General features: G+C 39.4%; 1 protein-coding gene across 1 annotated transcript in view; it reads left to right on the forward strand.

The window, feature by feature from the left end:
- Nucleotides 1-23,887, forward strand: part of gpc5a (glypican 5a) — a 110,958-nt gene that overhangs the window by 21,435 nt on the left and 65,636 nt on the right. Inside the window, exons 3-6 of the mRNA XM_026320101.1 lie at nucleotides 3,422-3,882; nucleotides 3,975-4,208; nucleotides 5,007-5,140; nucleotides 5,251-5,376. Coding sequence (XP_026175886.1) covers nucleotides 3,422-3,882; nucleotides 3,975-4,208; nucleotides 5,007-5,140; nucleotides 5,251-5,376 — 955 coding nt within the window. The remainder of the gene's footprint in view (nucleotides 1-3,421; nucleotides 3,883-3,974; nucleotides 4,209-5,006; nucleotides 5,141-5,250; nucleotides 5,377-23,887) is intronic.

Consider the following 23,887-nt stretch of genomic DNA (forward strand, 5'->3'; position numbering starts at 1 on the left):
TAATGAATGTAGTGTTGAAAGTTCAGAGAGGTAGCTGAAACTCTTTTTTTTTTTTTTTAGCTCTGTTTTCAGTCTCCAACACCTCCTAACTAAATTTGTATGCTGTTTGGCGCTAAGCAGGTAGCATACAATGGGTGTATCTGAACCTTTTTAGCTGAAAATGGCTACTTGCTGTTCCTAAGTGGTGAGCTGGATGACGATAAAAAGTTTTACCGAGATCAGGGAAAGTGTCGAAACAGGTGATAAAATTGCTGTGGCCTTGTGAGCGACACCTTTTACGTTCGCATTGTATAGTCATTCATCCATTGTTAATGTCAAAGTAGTGATTATAGCACTTTTAAATAAACAGGTTTGGCCTGTCTCAAAATGTGAAGTCACATAAGCTTGAATATGTCACAAAAGAGAAAAGATATACCTTCTTCTCGTCCTCCTCCTCCTTATTATTGTACTACATTACTACGGCACACAATTAGTCTTTCTGAATTGTGTGTGTGTGTGTGTGTGTGTGTGTGTTTAGACTTCAGACACCAGGATCTTACGCTGAGTTTGGGCTTATGTACTTGTGACTGGAAAATCAGTCAGTGACTTGGTAACAAGATTTGATAATGAGATCTACATTCTGGGAAGTGCAAAAAGAAACTGGTGAGGAACACAGATTAAACACCAACAAATTGGTTTACCGAAGAGATATGTGCTTTGACAGGTGAGATTTATTACCTCTAGAATCTAATGTGGTAAACCCCTGAAGCATAATCCCTGTGGAACCTTTCATAACTCTCCCTACTCTGCTTCGTTCGCCCCAAGGGCTACAACAGTCCCTATGTGTACCCCATGAGCACATCTCCACTGCAGCTGCCATTCTTGTATTTGCCATTCTTACACAGTCTTGCTCTGTTTTTTCATGCCAGTGTCTGACTAGAGTACTGGCTGTGTGGGAGGTACAGCTGTCTTTATCATTCACACTAAACACCCATCTTTGAGTCTTAGATCTGGTTAGGCCTGTCACGTCTGTGAGAGACCAGAGAAGACCTGTGATCAGATGTAGTTTCTGGTGCCTCTGTGTTTAACGCTGCCTGTAGACATGCCAGACCTCTCTCTGTTCCCCTATTGCTGTTGCCCTCTCCAGGGGGCTTTCAGTCAGTATTTCCACGCCGGTGCAAATTGTACAGCACTCGACCGTCTAAGCCCTCATCACACTGGTCACCCGACCTCAGACTCACAGCCCCCTAGGCAGCTCCAGGCCTTCACCCTGTCTATTTCTCCAGAACTCATGACAAGCACATGACGTGAGAATGGCCATGGATCAGGTAGTAGCTGAGGCAAAAACTTGGGGAAAAAAAAAAAAAAAAAAAACAGAGACAAAGGGATAAAGGCAAGCTTGTTGCACTGGTGAAACGTTTTCTATTGTGCCAAGGTTTTTTTATGCCTGGCAAACAGGTAGAGCTTGCTTATCATATTCTCATATTATGTTTCAGGGAAATTATACTGTAACATGTAAAAGTGTATAAGCAACCATACTTTTTAAAACAATTAATTAATTGAAAACTGGTATAAATTATTGTAAAATGTCTTGAAATCACACAGTCACATTGTCGTGTTTCTCAATGTCATGACCATTAGTTTGACTATTAAGTTTTTATTCCAGACCAATCTGTTGTATGCTTCTGTATCTGTACAAGAGTAATGCTAATTTAATAACAAGATGTATTTATATAGCACTTTTCAAATCATAGTATAGGTACAAAGTGGTTTGCAATAATAAAAAAACAGAAAAAACATAAAACAGGGCACAATTAAAAGCACAGAAAATGGAATGTGAATAAAACTGCAAGTCTGCTGGATATGTCATCAGCAAAGTTATAAATAACTCACAGAAAAGCAGTTGTAAAAAATAGGTTTTGAAAGAGATTTAAAAGATGAAACTGGGTTGGCAGCTCTAATCTCTTCAGACATGTCATTCGTAAGCTAGGGGCTCTGACTACAAAGGCTTTATCACCTCTGTGTCTAAATCTGGACCTTGGAACAATGAAAAGAGAGGCCTCTGAGGATCTTTGGGGCAGTAGGGGGACCTAAGGCAACAGTGAGAAATATAACTCTGGGCAAGATCTTTCTGGGCTTTAAAATGAAGCAGTAGAATTTTGCAGTCAGTTTGGAGAGGTAAGCAGTGTGGGGAAGTCATTGATAATGTGACTGCAACAATTTACATCCTGAGAACCTAGAAGCTGAATTTCAGATGACTAATACACAGGAGATTTTTTTTTTTTACTGTTGTAAGACAGCAGAGTTATAGCAGTATGCTAACCTAAGAAAGACATTCATACAAATTTTCAGACTGACTTATAAAAACAAGGTGTAACTGATGAATGACTATATTCCATTGAGGTGAGTTACTGCAATCCAGTGTTGTGTGTGGTCACATGGCTTATTGGAACACTTCACTAAACTGGGAAAAGAAATGGGATTGGAAAATCACTTATTCAATTTTTGTGTTAGATGAGAAGATCCATCCTAGTCTCATATTCATGGCGTGGCTTATTGCCGGGCCTACAAGCAACCACAAGAAGATTTCAAAATAGATGCAAAACAACTCAAAAGGGTTGAAGAACAACAGAGATAAGGAATATGGCTGGACACAAAATAACTACAAAGAGATGCAAAACATTCTCTTTTTATCTATGGGTTTGTCATGCTGTTATGTGAAATGCCTTAATGCTGCATAATCCATAATCTTTCCCAAATAATTGTTCCTAAATGCACAAACATTTGCAAGCAAAACTACATACTGCTAATACTGTTATATACTCTGATGTGGCAAACAGAAGAGCAACAGCGTGATATGCTTTTTTTCCTCCACATGAAGTTCCTTGTTTTCCATCCTGTTCCCTTCACCTTATTTCTACCTAATTTCACCTCCGCCTTTTGTCTGTGTTGTTCTCATCTCTCTTCTCTGTTTTTGCCACTTGTCCTTACTCAAAGCACTTCCACAACACAAGGAGACCTCTTCTTGACTATGCTCATTCTGCTTGGAGAGAAGTGGTTGGTTTGTGTGCAGTACCTGTGCTGTAGCTCTGCTCATATTATATCACAGCTCTTCTGACTCCAGTGTTTTATCACGTCTGTCTTGTTCTATTTTTCTTTGTCAGCTCAACTTCTGATTAGATAACAAATTGCTTCCCCTTCAAGTACTCTACTCTTCCTGCTGGGGACCCTGAGGACTCTTTTTCTCTGCTTTTTTCTCTGGTCGTCATTCTGTACCGTTTATCCCTGTTCATTTTACAGCACACTAGTTTTTAGTCTTTAGTCATGTGCACCCTGTAAAGAATATTTAGGCTTTAATTTGCATCTCTGGTTCTCGAGTGATACGATCTCGAGGAGCAACTAAATTTGTGTTCCACTCTCTTTTCTGCTCTTCATCTCACAGATACCTTTGAGATTCTGCTGAGGCAAGCAGAGAATCACACACTAGACCTCCTCCAGGAGTCGTATCCCAGCATGGCTAATCGGGCTGTGGCCCCTGTGCGGGAACTCTTGACCGACATCGGCCTCTTCCTGCTGGGGTCAGAACTCGGTGTTGATGACTTTGTGCAGCGATTCTTTGATGCCCTCTTTCCACTGGTCTACAATCACCTCATCACCCCAGGTCTTGGCGACATAACACAAGGCTACTCCGAATGTGTGAGGTCGTTGAGCCGTGATCTGAGACCATTTGGTGGAGTGCCTAGTCTTCTTGCTGATCAGATTTCTCGCTCTGGGGTCTCTGGGAAGCTTCTTCTTCAGGCACTGCACCTCGGCATTGAGGTAATCAATACTACAGACCACCTACAGCTGAGCCGTGAATGCAGACGGGGCCTGCTCAAGATGCATTACTGTCCCCACTGTCAGGTATGGATGTGTGTCACTGAACTGACTTTATCTGTCTGAATTTATGAAAGTCTTCCCCAGAGTCACTGATCTCAAAGTAATTTAATTCACAGGGCTTAACCCAGTCCAAGCCCTGCATGGGTTACTGCCTCAATGTGATGCGTGGCTGTTTGGCAAGCATGGCTGAGATTGACACCCACTGGAGGGAATTTGTGCACTCCCTGGAGGGTCTGTCGGCACGGATGCACGGACCTCAGGATTTAGAACAAGTGCTTCTGGGACTTCACACTCTGCTTAAAGATGCTCTTGGACATGCTGTGAAAAATGGACCCCAACTCTCAGCACAGGTCAGACATTCTTTGAGGAAAGATTTAACCTCTGTTTTGAATGGTAGATTTGAAATTGTGCTGGGGCTCTGTGGGTGGTATCGTCAGTAAATCTGATAGGGATTCAACAGATAATGGATAAAGATGTCCTGGAGTCATTTTTACTCTGACTTACACTGTTGTTCCAGCTGCTGGTTTCATGTCAGATACTGTAGATATGTAGTTGAAGAGCCCAGAGATGAATTGCTTGAAATGGCACATACCACACACAACAACAGCTTAGTCAGACCAACCAACAGTCTCCAGAAATACATCTATGTGGGCACCTCTAAGGCAGCTGGAAACTGTGAGACGAGAAGGAATTTAGGCTTAATCCAGATTGTCAAAAGCCGCTCATCAGAATTATTTAGCCAGGAAGCCTTTATTCATAAAATGCACACAGTCTAAAGTTCAGGTGTAAAGTTTTTATCTTCACATGCAAGTTTCTGCCTGCAATGACATTGTGTGTTGTAATATAAATGCTCCATAACTTGAACTACACTTTCTATGATGTACTGATTGAGAGACCACAGCTCCATCTAGTGGTTGGCTAGTGTGACTGTGGCTTGATAGGCTGCACATGCAGCACATTCAGAAATTGAGGATGACAGGATTGACTGCACTAATGGCCTAAATGTAAACATCTGTCACTCACCCTTCTAAAATAAGGCCAGTTTGTCATGCACTACTACAGTTTAACAACATTTACAAAATCTCCAAATGCATGTCTCCTCCCTTAGTGTTTAGAACGACATTTCTCTCCATATCATTGGTTAATAGGTACACAGCCTGTGTGGCCAACCAAGCAGAAAGCCTGCACACTCAGTCAGCATACAGCACAGCAGCAGCAGGGAAGGCGCCCCCCTTAAAGCTCCTGTTAGAGTCTCAGGAGATTCTCTCACTGTCAGGAGAAGGTAAGTGGGTGAAAGATATCAAATGTGCGTAGAAAGAATCTGATTTTCTGATTTAAGTTCATTACACCATCACTTCTTCAATAGTGTGCCTCGTGTGGCTGTGTTTTCAGGGACTTCTTGAACAGTCTACGTCACTATCGTACCTACTACGGTGGCCTGGCAGATCAGCTGTGTGTGAGCGAGTTGGCCTCTGGTGACGGGCTGTCCTGCTGGAACGGAACCGACACTGTAAAAAGGTTTGTTTTTAAAGAAGTCAATAATACAGATGGATAACAAATTAAATAATGCCAACATAATGTGCATTAGTAATTTAATCCTGCAAACCAGCTTCAGGACTATTTTCTGCAAGTCTTTGAAAGTATCTGAATTACAGTTGGAGGGATTCATCCAAAGATGTCCCCATGTTTGGTGTTTTGATGATGATAATTGGAGAGTGTAAATTCTCCACAGGCCAGATAAGATGAGATCTGATGAGTTTGAAAGCCATAGAAGAATGTTTTTGAACCCATCGACAAGCCCTTATGGTTTGTATGGAATGATGTTTAGGATTTTTAATTTGTCACTCATCTGTATTTATTTATGACAAACATGGCATCAATATTCTTCACTGATAGTTTAGAGGTCTAAACAGTGATGTAGCTGTCTATCTTCTCTCCTATTTGAAGCATTCAAACAGATTTTTTTATGTATCTGTTCAACAAATCAATTTACTACTACTGAAATGAGTCAATGTTTCAGACTCCTTATTCAGAGTACAGACAGTGGTATATATGCAGTATTTTCACATCTCTAATTATGCAAGTTGAAGAATACATTTGATCTTGCTTTTATTCCACCTCCACTCAAAGATGTCTTTTGCTTATTATTAATTCACTTTTGTATGTTTCTCCATCACTGTGCAAACTGATTGCACCATTTGATGCTACAAGGCTGTTTTCATATTCATCTGCTGAAGGAGGAAAGTTTCTCTGTGCTAAATCCAAGTTTGACCTGTACGTGTGAACTGCTTCTGTGATATCACAATTACTTTGGAAACCAGTTGTTAGTGTATTATAAAACTTATGCAAGTGTGATGTGGAAACTTTAATCCTCTGGTAACAGTCGAAGTCCTGACAATAGAATGAAAATAGTAGAATATTTAGAGAGAGAGAAGTAGGATTTGTTTTCTTGTCTCTGAAAACATACCAGTAGGATATGGAATTAAGACTGCTGTGGCAAAGATCTTTTTTTTTTTTTTTTTTGGTTTGCTATACCATCCTGGCCCTCAGATTTTATTCTTCTGTCAGATAAATAAACAAATAAACTAGTTAACAGCGATGGAAACATACCCTTGGCAGAGCTAATATTATCTTAATGTGCACATGTGCATGGGCCTTTCAATTTTAGTTTGAGGCCAAAGGTTTTTAGCTGCTGAGATATGTCACTGTAGTATCCTGGCATGAGTAGAGTGTTCGTACACCATTTGACCCTGGCCTAATACAGACACACACACCCCTCCTTCACATATATATACTATCCCCACAAACAAGCTGACACTAACGTAGAATTCATCTATTAGTGGTTAGGGCCCACAGACATAGATCTCAGATATGAATGGTTGTGAACTGAAGCAGGAAAACTGGCCTCTTTCTTAGTATCTCACTCAACTGCCTTGTCTCCATTACATCACAGCTCTCGATCTTACCCATGCTGTCATCAGTCAAGGACCCCCTCATATATCCTCAGTCTGTGGTTGTTCCTCTTAACCGTCAGCTGCTGTCAGCGCTGTAGAAATGGCAGGTGCACCCGTATTTTAAACCACAGTGAGGCTGTAGTTGCCAATTCAGGTTAGATGGTCCATTGTAAAGGATGACAGCCTTGTTCAGATTGTTTCATGGCTGCAGTATGTTGGTAAGAGATGAGGGGTGGGCGGGGGGCAGAAGACAAGGTCTATCACCATCTTAGGAACCCGAGAGATTCACAGACTTCACAGAATGTGCGTTTGGGTATAGCTCATCAAAAATGGCATTACTGTGGAGACAGAGCATCAAGGTTAAGTTTTATTCTGGCATTGACAGTTTACTCTTTTCATCTTTTCTTATTTTCCAACATAACACCCCAAGTTTCCATTACAAAAGAGGCAGCTATCTCTGAATATAGAAATGTTTCTTATGTGTTGGAGAAAGAGGGCGGCCAACAGGCTATGGGCTGTCTTGTGTTTATGGTCTGTGGGCTCCTTTCACTTCTTTATGTTCTTAATTCTCACTAATGCTTACTGATAGATACTCCTTTGCCTCAGGGTCACGCTCAGGTTTTTATTTTGAAAAAAAAAAAAGTTAAGGAAGAAAGCTAAGACTTATGAGACATTAAGAACCTGGGGAGAAGAGGCTCTGAGGAAACTATTGAGTCTAGTCCCTGCAGCTTAGCTGGCTTCCTGCAGATCTACATCCCTGTGCTGCTTTCTGTTCGCCTAGGACCACAGATGAATGACTGGGAGTCAACACAAGCTGAAACAAGAGCAATAAATAACCTTCTGCCTACGGGTCACAACCCAACATCCATTGAGAGAGAAGGGGATAAAACTCACTGCCGGATGGTGGCTGATTTACAGAAGCTTTTTGAGGCCTCAGAGACCTTAAAAGATTGGTTCAGTTGCACTGTGTGTACTGTATGTGTGTGTGAGGCTGTACATTTGAGTGTGTAAAGATGCCTTTTATAACCGCTCTTTGTATTGTACATGCTGGTGCAGACTGTTTTATGTTTTTAAAGAGGTAGTAAGTTCCAACAGAGCTTGGTCTTATTTAATACAATAGGACAAGCACAAAAAAACATTACACAGGAGCTTGAGTTTTAAAGAAGATTTAATGCACATCCTCATCTGGGTCCCGGGTAAACAAAAAAAGATAAGGAACAATCAGATAAGATCATAGAGGAAGGAAATAAAAAAGCAGCTTTCAACTCAATATCTATGTGAATGTACATGATGGGGTCTTGCTGCAGGGAGAGATTTGGTAAACACATTTTTTCTCTCTGCCTTACTCTGTCTCCTGGTAGGGGAAAAAAAAAAAGATGACATGACATTTTCTGATTAGTATTATGGCTTATTAACAGTTTTGTCATCTTCTGTGACAGCTAATTTTACCTGAAATAATCCCACACTGAGTCTTTGCAATGACCTGAAGCAACATGCAGGTTGGTGAGAGTTTCCTCTGCTCACAGCAATAATGTGAAATGATATTAAAAAATCGAGACTCACTTTAGAAAACCTGCAGAACTAACGGTGGCAGATTTTAGCTGTTTTGCTTGTGGATACAGTAACATATTATCAAGATGTTAAAGCTGGATATTACGTTGTTTTGGAAAAATCTGAAATGTATGTTTAGCACCTTGTAAAATTTGTCATCTTATTTACTTATTAATTTAGCTTTTACAGATTTAATGTAAAATTTAGCTTGATAGAGTTTTAGACTTTTCAGACCTGCACTTGGGGGCACTGGAAACAACTCATAAACAAAACACTAATAATAATTACCGCTTTAGCTGAAGAGATTCCTATTTAGACATTGACCAGATACGGAGCAGCATTAGCATTTGTTTGGGGTTGTATTCACTGTGTCCCCGTAATAAATATAAGTCGAATATCCACTGTTCTTCATGCTCCAGGTTGCACCTCACTAATCCATGGAAATATTTGGGTCTTTACCTTTTAATTGCTTCACTGTATTAACCAGTTAATTGCAAACTTTACTTGTATACAGTTCAGTGAGGAGCAGGTAGCAGAGAGTGAGGCTATCAAAACTTTTGGTGCTGAAAACGGCTGCCTGCTGCAATTGAAATTAACACTGAACTAAATCAGTAAAGTTACAGGCCATAAACCCAATTAGCTGAAGGATGCTAAAACGCACTATAGAGCTAAGGGGAAATCCAGAGGTGGGGGATATTTTTGTGTGGGTTTTTCACTTCAAATGACCTCTTTTACATACAAATAGCAATGCGATTTATTGTTAACGTAAACATTTTGATTATAGCCACTAGAAACAAACTGGTTTCTTTTTTTTAGAGGAATGGGGGAAAAGGCTTTTTTTTTTTTTCTTTTTTTTTTTACAACTACAAGAACTCAGTGATAAAGTGCCACACTGCAGGACAGATGAAGAAGTTAATGTGATTTATGTTACTGGACAACAGGAGCTAAAAAATAACACAGAAATGTACCTCAAATTGTGGAAGGGATGGCAGTCTTTGTTGGAGACACTTTCCTCGTCTGGGCAGAAAGGTTAACATGTTCCCACATGCTTTCACCATCCGTCATGGATACAGACGCACTGAAGGAATGCCAGTTTTCCATGAGCTGCCCCCTCTGCATGAGCACACACGCATGCACACACACACACACACACACACACACACACACAGTTATGTTGACATGGAAGAAAACAAAAACAAGCCCTAGTTCCAACTGCAATTTTTCTTTGTTTCTCTATTGGAGTAACTCACTGACAAAGACAAAGTTGCATTAATCATGGGATTAGAGGGATCCTCATTCCTTTTCAGCTGTCACACATTTGCTTGCAAATTCAGTTTGACACCTGATCTTAAAAGTTATATGTGAGCATTGCATGGCAGCAAATCTATTTTGGAATGAATTTTAGTATAAAAAAAAAAAAGATTTCTTTCCCCACTCTCCCTGCCAATGGGAGACAACAACCAGAAGTTATAGCAGTGCTAAAAACCTACAGCCTCAACAAGTACGAGAGTGTGATGTTTTATTCATGATTACCTCCTCCGGTGTAGATTCGCTTTAATTCTTCCCCACCTGCAGTCTGTCTCATGGCTGCCAGCACACACACACACACAGGTGTTTGGCGGTGCGTTTATATTTTCAAAGTGCCTTTTTCTAATTGAGTACAACAGTTTTTTTTATTTTTACGATAATAAGGCAACTGACCTTGCATGCTGTTGGAATTTAACACAGAGGGATGAGTACTGCAGGATGAGTGCTACACTGTGTATTGAAAAGATGCTTGAAGACAGACAGGCAGATTTGAGAGTGGCCTTTCATTTAAGAGGCCACCCTTCATGCTCACGTAGCTGTCTGAGCATTGACCTTTGACTCCTTCTGTGTTTTTTGCTGCCCGCTTAATCCTGAAGAGGTTAATCACATGGTAATAAGTTCCCTGGACTCGTTGAGCAGGCTTCTTCGCAGTGTGTGGCAGTGGAGGGTATTGATTCTGTAAATGCATGCTGCCCTATTCATTTTTGTTCTCTTCCATTCTTGATACCAGTGTTTCATCACTAGCCTATTTCATCATTTGTCTATTTTCCCTTCCATCCCCCCACTAGATGTGAAGCTCAGGTGATTTGCCTTGGCTTAACTGAAATGACAGCATTTAAGCTCTGCTAACAGGAATCCACTGAAGAAGCATCAAGAGCTTAGGTTACCCCAGCCTGCTCTGGGAATATACTTCCGTATTTGAGGGTTGTCTGAGCCTCATTGTAAAATCCACCTGGTGTTCCCACCAGGGGACAGAATGTGTTGAATAATAAAAGATAGCACAGCTTTCCAACCTTTTCAGCTTGTGACCTCATAAAACTAAGCAATGACCATTTGTGGCTCCTCATTGCATGTTTTATATGTGTCTAGTTGTGAGCACTTTTCTTCCTGCTTTGATTTATATCAATAATCTGTAGCTAAAACAATTAAATGATTCATGCACAAGAACGCAAACATTTGAACAAAGTCTGTTAGACATATTCTTGCTGCATGAAATGGATTGCTCTGCTTTCCTACTGTGTAACCATCTCATGCCCTCTGAGAACTGCCCTGCTACCCTTAATACCCTTATATATATTTATATATATATATATATATATATATATATATATATATTGATGCTTCAATTTGTCAGCTCAAAAAACATATTTAACATTGTTTGTAGCTTGATACCTTGTGATGCTTCCCTAATTCTGGGAGAGCTGTTTAAAAACACAAATAAATTACTGAAATTTAATTGCTTCTGTGTGGGACTCTAGCTGTAAAATGGGGTGAAATGCAGTGGATTTTCATATGATCAGCATCTGTTTGTAGTTTTGACACCATTTACTACACAGCAGGTCTGTGGGTTTGCAGATAATAAATAAAGACCATTTAGAAAACAATATCCACCAATAATAAAGGAAAATAATGATCTTGAATGTCAAACTTGTCAAAATGCTTACGTGTCCATATGGCCTCTCCAGATGTGCAGCCTGAGATATAGGCTGCTATCTTTGTTCGGTGCACATATTAATGTGCGCTGTTGATCCATAAATAAATGTGATGGCAAAGCTATGGTGACATTCAGCAAAATGAGTGTGATCATTATGGTCCTCAACTCTAAATGCCTGTGCTTCAGGTCTGCTTTAGTGCTGCCATCGCTCCCTTTGACCAGCAGGTGGAGTGCTGGACTTTGGGTTACACACGTCAAAAACATACCAGATTGCTGATCATTCCTCTGAGTCCCCTGCATTACTTCTGGTGATGTATGCTGTGGTGTGGTGGTTTCCATCCATGTTGTCCCTGACAGCGACAGACAGAAAACAAAATTTAAATGATAAACAGCGACACAGCAGAACATCAAGTCTTCCCGCCTCCTCCTCCACGTTTGTTTGCAGTGATGAACTGACCTAATTTTGAACGGAAAGGAATAACCTTTTAAACATGCACTGTCAAATATATTATGCATAGCTGTCCTCTTAGTCACTCTCATGCGTGGAAGTAAGAGAGTTGTTTCCCTCTATCACATGAAAAAACAACTTGAAATAAATGTGGTATAGAATCCTCCCTACCTCAAAGGTTGCCCACAGTTTATGCAAGTTGAATACAAATATAGCTGATGTTTTTCTCTTTTCCTGCCTGGGAACCAACTGAGTAATTTAGAGTCCTGTCCTAAACCTCAGATTCCTGACACCGAGCAAAATAGTTTTGTTAGAAAAACTATTTTGCTTTTTTTTTTTTTTCACAATAGAAGTAGCAACAAGCAATAATTCCCAAATGTATAAATCACAAAATTATGCAAAACAAAGAAGAAGAGAGATGGGTGGGCAGATTGGACAGTTTTGATTGAGAGTGTGAGTGAGATGGGAAAAAGATGATGAGAGGCAGAGGAGAGGGGACGTTCTTGAAAAGCTCCTCTTTATTGCGACAGCTGGCTACTGCAGATAACCACAAAACCACTGGAGCACTTGAGGTCTGGGTGCTGCATGGCTAGAGTTCCACTCCAACATGACCTTATATCCTGCCTGGGTTTAGACGCAGAGGCTTGGTAAAAGTACCACATCCTGACGATTATCCCAAGTGACAGAATCAAGAACTCTGCCTGGCTGACTAAATTGAGTTCATAAGTCCCTCCCGTATGTGTGTGTGTGTGTGTGTGTGTGTGTCTTTGCTGTAGCCCCTCCCCCACCTTGTTGTATTATGCATGATTGCTCAGAACAGATATATTTTCAATCTAGCTCTCTGGAAAGTTTATTTGTGCTCAGATTTTATCCCTGATATTGCTACAGTAAATGGCAGTGAGACCACCGTGCAGAAGAGACAGTAAATTCAGATTTGGCTGGTTGTAGATGGTGCATGTCTGTACATGTGTGTATCTTTGTAGTCTCATTCATTTCAGTGAGTCCACTCCCTTTTGCTTCTGGAGTATTGATTCCCCCACCAGCACCACCACAAGCTGGACGTCTGCCTCCAGCATCTGGAGCAGATTGTGACCCTGCAGTGTGCCAGGTAGCAGGACATTAACAGCCAAGGCCTTATTGTCCACTGATGAGCTGTCAGAGCACACACCTTCACCCCCATGTGTGATATCAGCCTGCCTCCATCTAGTGTCGAGCACACACACTTGGTCCCTGTGGAGCACTCTTCCTCTTTGCCTCAGATATAAATCAGAGGCTGCTGAAAAACGGGGACCAAAGAGTTGGAAAAGTGTGGAGTTAATACTCATAAGCAAGCACAGAAGTAGCACGTTTTTGGTGAGAAAAACCGTCTGTGTGAGCGGATGTTTTGGTTTTTGTCATAAAGGACTGTTAAAGAATTGAAGGAGCTGACAAAAAAGTTCTGCCTTGTGATTAAATCACAAGGACACAGCAATATTGTTTTAATAACAAAAGCAGTTTCTCACAGTTCTTAGTAGAACTAGTTCTGCACTATAGAACAGACTAAGAGAGCAATTTCAGTAATGGACAGCTACAATAAAGCTACTGATATTTATTTTCTTATTTTGTTTTGTGTATGGAGAGCTGGAAGTGCATTCCCCTAAGTATTTTTCTCTTTTACTGAGACAACCCTAATGTTGGGATGAATACAGAATAAAGGCTCAGTGTCTAATGTTGAGTTCAACACTTTGCTGCAGTAGCTCTAAGCATGTGAGCACATGAGTTAGAGTTGTGTACTGTCTTATCAAGGGTGCTTTATTTCATATTGACTTTATGACTACATGTGGACCATATCCATGTTGAGTCCTTCTGCAGAGGAGACTTCATTTCGCTCTTGCAGGAGTGTGGCTGGAAACAAAGACTTCCATATCTTCATATCATTGTCTCAGTTTATCTCACTGCTGCAGGCTTTTGACAATGCATGTGGTACCTTCTGTTCATTTGATTCTGCACTCATTTCTTAACTAAACATGCTTCCCATTTACTGCAACAAAGTGAAAAATGTAGTAGTCATTAAGTATTCATTACCTGTGCAATTTGTTTCTTCTTTGTGCACTTTTAGCCTGCAGAATACTCTGAATGCATAAGTAGTTCTCATTTGGACAGTTTGACAGTTTTAGAAAGCAACCTTTATGCTATTCAGTGTTACCTCACAAATATGTTATAGCCAGTGAAGGTACCCCTTTTCTTTAAAATCTTTTTCCAATATTAGATTGTGTAATATGATTTCATTATCAGAGAAAAACAACACAAAATGCATGACAGTCATTGGAGGTCATCTTCTGGGTCTTTATCAAGGAGCTTGTGCCCACAGAAGACTCAGCACCTCTTTATAAGTGGAAACCTCCCTTTTAGCTCCTGACCTAAGCTGTAAGCTAGGTGTGAATATGCTCTCATTAATCTCACCTCCCACAGTAAAAGGTCTGAGTCTAGAGGCTCCTGGAGATTTAATCTAAATAGCTCTTTCATTTCTCTGACGCAAACACAAATGTGTGCAACAACAATATGGCACACTGTGGGATGCCCTGACACCAGGCTTTGCTGTCTTATCATTGTCCCTGTAATGTTGTCCTGCAGTTTCTATAGAAACCAAGTCGGCCTTATTACAAAAAAAAAAAAAAGTTTCACCTTCTCTGAGTCTGCCCTTTACCTGACAGCTAAGATAAACGAGCAGGGTCCTGGGAGGAAGGCAACACAAACATGCATCTCTGCTCACTGGCCCATGCTCATTGGCTCTCTGCTGGAAGCCCTTATTTACCTTAATGCTGGGAGGTAGTAGGGTAGGGGGGAGGCTTGAGGAGGAGTAGCCAGCAGAAGGTGTGTGTGGGGGGGGGGAGAGCTGTGATTACTTACAATACCTCCCATCTACAACCTTGAACCATGCTGCAATAAAAAGAAGAAGAAAAAAAGAAGTGAACAACTCTTTCTGGCCCCCATAATGCACGCAAGCCAGATGATGTCATATGTCACCTTCAGCTAATGAAGGTGATGATGACATGCATGAGCGCCACATACGTTCACCATCTGCTCGGTTCCACCACGCTGGAGCTGCTCTGCACAATGCTGCAGAGAGAAGTTGAGGCACGTCTGTACCGCAGAACAAGTGTCCCTCGACACACGTGAAAGAGCGCCGCCGCCTGCATCCAGATGAGACTATGCAACTTTAATCATACCATCGTGCATCAAAGTGACTAGTCTGGGAGCACGCTTATCTTATATCACCTGTGCAACCAGGACAAGTCAGCTGACAACAGTCACCTGAAGAAAACCACATAAATGTTAGTAGCCAACACATGGTAATGTTGATAAAATAAATGTAATACCCCTGACTGGTTTTGTTTGCAAGTTATGTATTACAATTGATTTTTTTTTTTTCAGTTTCTCTTTTGTTTAGTGATAGCAGCTAGAGAAAGCCATTCAGTTGAAAGTCTGTCTAAAGACTGAAAAAGCACTGAAGAAAAATCAGGAAACTTAAGGGTTTACTAGAAATTAATGTGCAGATTTCTATGAATGTATGAAAGTGTGTAAATGTTTCTAGTATTTATGTATTTTGCTTACACTGGAGAATTACTGTAGGTTGTTGCAGTAACAGTAGACTCAACATTTCAATAATTTACGATAAGAAATATGAGTCTGTTTCACATAAAGCCCTGTTTCCACCAAAACGACCAGTCTGAATTTCGATAAGAGAAAGAGCTCCAACTAATGATTATTTTTATTTACAATTAACTGTGTAAAATGTTGGATGTTATTAGTGAAAAACAAGTCTTACAATATGCAAGAGCCCAATTTGACATCTTCACATATCTTTTGTCCAACAAACACTCCAAAATACATTTAGTTCAAAGACATCTTCACATTTTAGAAGCTGGAAGCAGAGAATGTTTTTCAGTTTTGCTCAAAAGATGATTTAAATGATTATCTAATTACAGTAGCAGAATTATTAATTTTCTTTTGAATAACTAATCAAATATCTTTTCAGAATTCATTGTATCATAGTTTTTTACTAATTACTCTCAAACCATAGGAATATTTCAGATTTATGTATATTATTTACAGATTTATTTACCACTCAGATGTGAATATTTTTGTGTTTTTGTGAAAATAACACTATTAGATTGTAACAAAAAAAAATAGTGAGCATGATTGATTCATTCTGAGGAGTGACAAGTTGCAGATTGATTCAGTTGTTTTATTTTCCTATTTACTTTTGAAATGTCTTTAGTACATATTACAAATATTAATATTTTTGCTTTATTTTCTCATGCCTAACTCCTGCAGGCGATGTTTGCCCTTCTTTCACTTAGTAAGTTGCCGGCTTCAGTGAAAATTGGCTTGAGATTGATTACACTGTGAAGAGAAAGCCACTTTGTTTTAGCTGCAGGTTATGAAAGTTTTGATTGACAGGTTCTTGACTTCAGCGGTGAGAAGCGTGTAAAAAGGCGAACGCTGGTGACTGAAGATGATCTTTAGATAACATCAGATGACCTTAGAGAGCAGCTGAAACTGTCAGTCTCCATGGGGCTACTCTCCTCCTCTTGTCATGTCTTGACACTTTTTTCTTCCTTTCTCTCTCTCTCTCTCTCTCTTTTTATCTCCTTCTCTCTTTCTCCCTCTGTGTCTGGTGAGTGGAGTTTCTGTGAGTTGGCAGCCTGTATCTGATCCTGAGGTAATTTACTGGTAGCGATAAGAAAGTGGTGCACACAGTCTTTTGTTATAGTCTTTTCTGACAGGGCAATCTCAAACCCAAAGAGACTAAATTGGAGGAAAATTTTGACTCCAGATAGAAGGGAAACATGCAAGGTTATTATTATACAAATTCAACAAACTAAGATTGACTTTGGAAACAATCACCGGTGACTGCTGGTTTAATTTTTAGCAACGTGCTTATTCCATTGACTTTGGAAGTGGAAATAACAGCAGAGTAATAGCAGCGGCGGAAAGTGAAGGGTAGAGTGGTCTGTTTTGTTGTTTGTTAATGAGATGGTGTAGACCTTGGCCATAGCAAGAAATTACTGCTTATTTGCACAATTCTGGTTGTCCACTTAGTCCTGACGTATAATTTTGTTGTTGACTATATAGGAGATTTTTTGTTTGTGAGAAAGGCAAAGAGACTGCAAGTTCAAATCAGCTTATATGTGCACATTATCCAGAGTACATGTATGTGTGTTGTTTTGTGTCAAGTTCACATTTGCCCAGCAGAGCTGTTTTTTTTTGTTTGTTTTTTTTTTGTTTCCTCTCAGTGAGGCAGACAGGCCGGGGTCATTGCCTCTGGGGTATCTTAGAGAAATGCTTCTCTGCTGTGGGTGAGAAGAAATATGAAAGAGACCCTAAATCAAGACACAGAGCCCCATGAATCATGTCAGCAGCTGAGCTGAAGAAGAGGGATGGGACCATCTGTAGCAGCATATGAATGGCTAACTGACTCACTGTGCTGTTGACACAAGCTGAAGAAGTGTGAAGAGGTTGTGAAGATTAGTGCTGTTGCTTGTTGCATAGCCTCGAAACCTGCTTCAGTCAAAAACGACCAAACCCAAATATGCTGCATGGTCCATTCGTCACTCTGACGTTTTAGAGAATTGCACAGGGGAATGTTTTTAGTGTTATAAAATAAGATGAATATCTTATTACAACACATCTATAACACCTGAATTCATGCTGTGTGAATACTTTAACTTTGTTCTGAAGTTTGATGCATTTTTACTGTGCTGAGTAAGCCATAGTTTCATTTTATATGCATCAGATTTACATTTGTTAATATTAAGGTTTAATTTCATATGAATTGCCCATTTTTTTTCCCTGGTTTTCAGATGCATTACCCATGGCAGGCTTTTTATTTATTGTTTAATTTTATTTATTGTTTAATTTCTGTTGTACTATACCATTCCAAGCCTCTTGGAATATGAGTATGCTGTGCACTGTTGTGGTAGTTCCATACTGTTTGTTATCTGCTGTGTCCTTCTGTTATTTGCATTTGTGCAAACTTGTGTTTTGCATCTGGGGATTAATTAAATTCTCTAATCTAATCTGTCCAGTATCTAAGGATTGATGCCTTTGTGTGTAGTACAGATTGTATATTCCCCTGTTCAGGTTTTGGGCTATATGAAGAAGTACTAATCCATGACTTCTCGATTGTCAAATTTAAACTTCTAATGACTGCAGTCTGTGATTTACTAAAAGTTGTGGGAAATTTTAGGAATTTGCTAATTAGTGTAGGTAAGTAGGAAAAGATGAAGTAAACACCACCATAAAATAAATAAATTATAAAATTAATCATAAAAAACTTTTTTTTTTTTTTTTGACTGGAGTCTCTTAGTAAAAATGCTGTTACAATTAAATTTGTCAGGTTAGTGAAAATTAGTTAAAGGAAATGATTATGTCCTTCAATGTGAATTAACAATGAAGGCATTGTTTTGACATTTAAATTGCACTGATACTACACTGACGTGAAAGAACCTTGCGGCAGCAGTAAATTAGTCTCTTTGAGAAACGACTGAATCTTAATCGCTGTGCCCAGCACTGAGGGCATGTTGTCAACGCACAGTAACAGGACAGATGACAATCACAAAACTTGATGGCCGACCTCAGGGCTTGTTCTTCAAAAATGTCACCTAATGACTTAACCCATCCAACCATTGGCATACAGCCAATGCTGAGGGCATGAAGTGGTATTTATGAATGTGTAGGTGTTTTTGGCTCATAAACAGGAGGCACTGTTAATTGTGATGTAACTGAAACGTAGTGGTTTTAGTATAACAGTCTTCCTCGGATCAATTATGATGATCCTAAGAGTGTGCAGAATAGGCCTATTTGTACAAGGATAACAGTAGGGAGATGAATTAGTCCTCTCCCCTAAAATCTATAGTCAACAAGGAAGCACATCATAGTTTGTACTAATAAGGATCAACCCAATTTGTGCTCTTCAAATGGATCAACATGCAGCTTTAATCTTACTTTGCAAAATGGTGCAGACACATCATCCAAAACAGCATGGGCTTGTTTGTTGAATAAACTAAAAATGAATTAGAAACAAAAGCTCATGCATCAAATATGTCTTCAGCAACTGCTCTTGGTTTTGCTGTTTACGCACGACTCCTCATCCCTCTTTAAATGAATAAATGTGTTGTTTAAAGCCTTTTGGTAAAATGAAACAAAACAAACAAACAAAAAAAGAATGCATCACTGCTGTGAGCACAGGTTTCAAAAGCTGGAGTTTGTTAAACATTTCTTTAATTACAAAAGCAAGTTAAATAGTGAGGCCTGCATGAGGGGAAAGATATTGACTGATTTATCATCAGAGAGAGATTGAGAGATAGGTGTAATTATGATGGATAGGCGTTGGGGGAGTATGGCTAGCTGTACAAGCGGTAAGGGGTTTTGCAGTTGTGTTATTCTCCTGCGATTGGCTGTACATTAGATGAGTGTGGGGAGATACTGTGTGGAAACACAAACACAGATAAGCCCATCAGAGGGTGAAGGGAGAGACACTATGTGATCAGTCAACTATAAAATTGACTTAGACCAAGCAGTTTTACTGTCTCTCAAGAAAGATTGGTGATATGACATGGAAAGAAAATGTTAAATAATCCTGCTATATTTTATCTCCTTCACTCCGAGCTCTCTCAGTGTAGTCAGATAAACACCAAATCTATCGGTTTCCAGGTTATTAGCTACACGTAGCTAGAGTTAATGCAGTCTGATACAATAAATCCTACCTTCATGAAGATTATAATCAGGACTGTCGTGGTAAATAAAAAGCTGGGTAAACCCTACCTTTCCTCAGCTACTTTACTGAGACCACGTTGGCCACAGTGGATTGATGTGGGCCTACCAGTTTGTATCTAAAAAACAATCTCTGTTCACCCACAGTCTATTGGTCTTATATCGGTAATGCATTTAAAGTTAAAGATACATCACATAAGTAACCAGTTCCACTTGCAATCAGCATTTCAGTGTTACTGCTGTGTCTCCTGTTAACGACTTGAGAAAAGATGTATTAAAAGATATGTCAGCTATTTTATAGCATGTTTCAATTTTCTGTTTTCAGTCTGTTTGTGGGGCTGCCCTTTTGTTTACATTTAGATTTCAGATTGTACCTTTAAGAGATGTAGCTTGAGCAGTTCTTCTGTCTCGTGCTGCTGGTTTGGATGTATATCAGCATCACCAGACTCCTGGGCTGCTTCTGAACATGTTCCTGACTTTTTTTCCTCCTTTACCTGTTTCTAGAACTCACACAATGTTTGTTTTAATTCCAGCAGTTACGTGTTTACCTGGTTAAAATGCTCGGTTTTATTGAAACTGTTTTAGAAAAGTGTTTGTGCAATTACTGCTTAATTGCATTATGCTATACTGTAAAGTGTTATTAGTTAGATTTATATAAAACAGGATAGATGAAATAACAAAAGCATCTTGTTTTGTCTTGTCTCTTATGTTATGCATATTAATAAACAAGAAACAAATTGATACAGTGCTATATTTGATATATCTCTTAAAACATTTCCATTCAACCTTACCAACCCTACGCTTCTCTGCAGCTGCATATATTTGCTTCCCAGTGATGAATGTCATCCTTTTAAATTTGGCGACACACAGATTTCTTAATCTGACGAAGTTGTTCATACATCTCAAGTCAGTCTAACTCATGTTTTGCAGGCATCATTCACTGTTTTGTTGAGATTTTAAAGCCCTGCAAGAAATTTATGAACAGCTTTCCTCATTCAGGCACTGTTATATTGAGCGAAGAGAAGATTGGTGGTGAGAGCAAATGTCCACAAACAGTTTCACAGGGGTGATTATCCTGCTGATATTTTGGTGTCTGTTGCCGGTGTGTTGTTTACTACTGTGGATCTATGGTAGTGTCTCTGTGGTGTAGTGACAGTGAGGAGATTCTCAGTGTCTGCGACTGGAGGAACAACAGATCTGGGTACTTGTTCCTGCCAGCTGTGGCAAAAACAATCAGATATAAGGACAAAGGTCTAGGCATACAGTACAATTTGGAGCTTTGAAGTGGGCTTTTGATGAGACCACCTTTGAGCATGACTCCATTGTGGCAGAGTTCACAGTCCTTGTTTTGTGCAAAAGTGCATTCTAACGTAGAACTGAAGCTCTTATGAGTCTTCTACAGTCTGAATCAGTCAAATCAAGCTGGTAGCTTCAAAAGTAACTTTTATTCTCAGGTATCAAGATTTTGTGTTTGGCTCCTTGCTGGGCTGTGGCAGAGGAACATTTGATGTTATTTGCATGTTCATGTGACCCAAATACACAATACAGCTCTAATCCATTGTTAATGAAATTTGTTTCACTTGTGGTTTTCCACTGTGAAATAAGTCTCTTTTGTTGGATTTTTCCTGCTTTATTCTACAGGTAGTGCAGCCCAGAAACATGACTGCATGGAGTGAGGACCTTGAAATGCATAGAAATCCTAGTTGTCTGCTACCCACCTCACTTGTCAGTGGCTATGTTTGAATCAAAGTACCTCCTTAAATGTGCAATAAGGTTTTTTTAGCCACAGTGTTGCAGCAGGAACAAGTTGTGAACACAACATTGGTGTTTCATCCCATTCTAAGCTGATATCACAAATCTGCTAGCAAACAGTTGTCTACTTTCACATCTAGCAGGCACAGAGCAGCCATTATTATTCATATTGGGTGATGTTTCTGGCTACATGGCAAATGTGAGTGCAATATTCACTGTCTAAATGCTAAATGTTCCTCTATCTTGATTAACTAATTGCTACCCTGTGTCTGTGTGCTGTTTGGAGCTAAGCAGGTGGTGAACACTGCAGTATTAATACTTACTAAAAAAAAAAAACTGCCTGCTGCTGCTGGAAGAAGTGAAGAAGTGTTATCAGAGTGATGGGGCTTAAGAAGCAAATAGTTGTGGGCTAAACAGGTACAACAAACAGGAACTTATAAAATCTGAAACTATTCAGGAAATAATTCTCTTGAGATACATCATAACAAGCGACCCCTTTCACATTATCATTTGATAGGTTGATATTTAAATATTTATTTTAACTGACTCTATTCTTTAGGAAAGCTAAACATTCAAATGCAGATTTACATCATGCTTGGTATGGACAGATGAAATGATTACCGTGACCCTGTTCAACATACTGTTCATACACATGGATACCATATGTAGATGCATTTGAAACCTGTGAAGTTTTGCTCTTCTATATTTTCCCCCAATATCATTATACTTTGTAATTTTTGCTTGGCTGAAGACGGGTGTCCTAATCTCTGCTTTGTTTAAGGGCCCAATGCGACTGTGACTGAACAATTGAGATTCCCCACTATATCCATATTTACTGTACTCATATTTACTTTCATTCATTTCATAAAAATGGCACAGATCTATTTGTGTTCCCCTCTATGTGTTTTAAAGTGTCTGAATGTAAAGACAATGTGGTCTGCAGTGCTGTTGAGCAAAGTGTTGACAAATTACATGCTAATAACCTGCATAAATATGACTAGACAAGAGTGCTGCAACATGCTTCTTCAAGCCTTATTATAATCTGTTTGTGCCCCTTTGCTTCAACTGTTTGGCTGCACAGATATCTTGTTATGAACCATTGCAATTGTGGGAAGAAGACCAGACATTGCTCAAGTGTTTACTTTAAACTTGACATCCTCACTGCCTCCACTATTTGATAGCCTTGGAATAAGGCTGTTGCTCTAGTGTTGTTGATTTGTTTATATGTGTTTACAGAACTCCTCATAAATTCATAATCATCCTCTCAGTGTTTCTTCTGTGCATCTTCATGAAGCAGGTGTTGAAATTTGGAAAAGCTCAGACAGTGGATGAAGATGGCAAAGCCAACTAAGCCTCTTATGTTTTGTGCCAGAGGGAAAAAATATTTTTTCATCAGAGTGATGATTTTAATAATCTGCATTGGACTGGGACCAAGAAATCAGTGCACACAATTCTCCAAAATATTTATTTGTATTCTGCAGTAAAATAAAACATCCAATCAGATAAAAGATACAGTATTAAAGCACTGTAAAGAAAACAGAGCAAAACGTTATCTTGGTTGTGGTCATGTTGATCTCTGATATCAAAAAAGCTCTGATGAGTCTTTTATTATCTGCCCTGCTCTTGCCACATCTGTTTAATCCTGAACATTACTGCCCGTATGGAGCATTAATGTCTTTAAAAATTCCCTTTCGGTGACCATCTGCTTTTATGAGGCCATTGTACCTCCTAGATAGCCAACCTTTCCATTTTCCTTATTACCTTCCATAAAGCTTAAATATTTAAGAGGTGTTATAAAAGTTACATTGCAATTTGAGGACTTCTGATATCTATTTGGCATTACACCATGCATGATGCAGTACTGTAGCTCATATGCCGTTTCACCAGGAAATTATCAACACCATATTACATGCTGTTTACAACCTTTTAATATATTTCTGTGAATGTGAAGTAGGTGTAATTTAGCCACACCATACATACCCAAAAATGTGTATAAAACCAGGAAGGCTAGTTATATTCTCATTGCTCTGTATGTATGCAGGTAGTGTTGTGGCTATCAAGGTGAGGCTTGGAAACAAAAAGACATAATAAAGCTAATTATGCAGCAGTCAATGCTCATTCAGCTACTAATGGACATTAGCACACATCTAGCGGACACAGAGCACCATTTAAAATTCAGGTGCATTATTGAAATGTGTCATTGACTTTGATTTCACCACCTGTCAATCTCAAAGTGTGCTGGTGGCAAAGAGTTGCTTAGGGAATTTGTGAATAAATAAATTCAGGTATTGAGTTGACCACTGCAGTTTCAGGATACTGTCTGCAATACTAGCCCTTCCTGTGCTCCTCCTGCGCAGGGTCTTGGGGCTTTGTGCCATTTAAAGAGTGTGTCGTAATTTCCCCAAGCATTGTGTGCTGTAAAAACATGGATGAATAAAGGAACAAACACCAAGTGCACAAAGTGCCCCTCCTAAGCTGTTATGTTATTTTTAAAGAGACTGAGTGGGCTCATAAACCCGAGGTCAGAAGCATTAGAAATGTAATCAAGTGAAAAACTCAAAGCAGAAAAAAAATGTTTTATTTATACTTATGGTCACACTGATA

The sequence above is a fragment of the Mastacembelus armatus genome, chromosome 3, assembly GCF_900324485.2.
Source record: "Mastacembelus armatus chromosome 3, fMasArm1.2, whole genome shotgun sequence".
Lineage (NCBI taxonomy): Eukaryota > Metazoa > Chordata > Actinopteri > Synbranchiformes > Mastacembelidae > Mastacembelus > Mastacembelus armatus.